This window comes from Acyrthosiphon pisum, chromosome A1, assembly GCF_005508785.2.
Source record: "Acyrthosiphon pisum isolate AL4f chromosome A1, pea_aphid_22Mar2018_4r6ur, whole genome shotgun sequence".
Lineage (NCBI taxonomy): Eukaryota > Metazoa > Arthropoda > Insecta > Hemiptera > Aphididae > Acyrthosiphon > Acyrthosiphon pisum.
The window spans coordinates 64,642,280-64,643,512 of NC_042494.1; the positions used below are offsets into that span (position 1 = coordinate 64,642,280).

Below are 1,233 nucleotides of genomic sequence, written 5' to 3' on the forward strand. Positions count from 1 at the left end.
AATTTGAACATTTACTCGAAGAACATCATAATTCAGTTAAATACTGGAAGAACAAATTGCTACACTTCAATCACTATTAATAGAGTACATGTTTAAAATCGACACCTCACTACAACATATTATAGAAAATACAGACAAGTTGAAAAAAAATCCTTAAAGTACTAATCATAATGGCTTCGGCCATCGTTGATATACAGTGCATTCTCGGAATAGATAATAAATACATGATTAAAGAAATGTCTATCGTAGACACTGAAACATGGGCAAGTCAACGTTGGATTTTTAAACATTCTAAATCTATGCAGGACAACAAAAGTCGAAAAACTAATAAGTGGCTGGAACGTAATTATCATCAACTAGCTATAGAATTTGGTGATGTCGAGTACGAAGAAGTCGGTAAAATATTGAATTCATTAAAATTCAGATGCATTTACGTCAAAGGGGAGCAGAAAAAACAAGATCTTATGGAGTATATACCACACGTTAGTTTGGATGTAGTATACCAGTGAATCTGAAAACAAAATAAATTAATATATGAAAATAAGTTTAGTTTAAAAACATTTACCTGTATCTGTATACATGAGGTTAATTTTATCCCCATAATGGGCTTGCATAACGTTATAATGATAATCGTACATGAGGGTCTTAAAAATTTCCAACACTGCAAAACCTATTGAAAAAAAAATATTAAAATGTGGATGATAATAGTAAATTATGTATTTACCTATATAAATAGGCTTGCAAAACTTGATAATTTTATTTTCCAATGACACCGCATTGAGAGTCTCGTCGTACGTAGTACAGTGTTTGAATGTTGTAAGATTTATAAGTTTTTGTAAACGTTTTACACTGCAAACAATCTCCATTTTAATACGACGTCTTAAAGATTCCATCGTCTTCCCTTTAACATTAATAAAATGAAAATAAATATAATATATATAAATATACCGAAAACAGCGTTGTTTAAAAGTTTGAAAAAGTCCTTTTCGAAGTCATTTCTAGCTTTTTTTCGCATCTCGGTGTTTAATTCTATGTATTTCTTAAGCCAGTCTGACTGATTAAACTGAATAACTCTGTGAACCTATAATAAAACAAAATATGTTATAAATTATAAATAATTGAATAAATATACTACTTTTTCCACAACGAGTCCATTTTTAATGGCCTGCTGCAGGTTCCGATAATGAATCACATAGTTTTTCTTTGAATGAAGTGTTGCCATAAGTTTTTTAA

At 29.7% G+C, this 1,233-nt stretch overlaps 1 protein-coding gene across 1 annotated transcript; it reads right to left on the bottom strand.

The window, feature by feature from the left end:
• Window positions 1-413: 413 nt before the first annotated feature.
• LOC107885729 lies at window positions 414-1,227 on the bottom strand. Its single transcript, XM_029486253.1, has 5 exons — window positions 1,136-1,227; window positions 949-1,081; window positions 725-901; window positions 566-670; window positions 414-511 (listed from the first exon to the last, which is right to left on the bottom strand). The coding sequence occupies exons 1-5, from the start codon at window positions 1,220-1,222 to the stop codon at window positions 414-416; spliced, it is 600 nt and encodes a 199-aa protein (XP_029342113.1). The 5' UTR covers window positions 1,223-1,227.
• Between the last annotated feature and the right edge of the window lie 6 nt (window positions 1,228-1,233).

Excerpts from the sequence above, each read along its gene's own strand:
- LOC107885729 (XM_029486253.1), bottom strand. The coding sequence starts at position 1,222 with ATGGCAACACTTCATTCAAAGAAAAACTATGTGATTCATTATCGGAAC. Across the intron at positions 1,082-1,135 it reads ATGGACTCGTTGTGGAAAAA|GTTCACAGAGTTATTCAGTT; the intron begins GTAGTATATTTA and ends GTTTTATTATAG. Across the intron at positions 902-948 it reads TTTAAACAACGCTGTTTTCG|GGAAGACGATGGAATCTTTA; the intron begins GTATATTTATAT and ends TTAATGTTAAAG.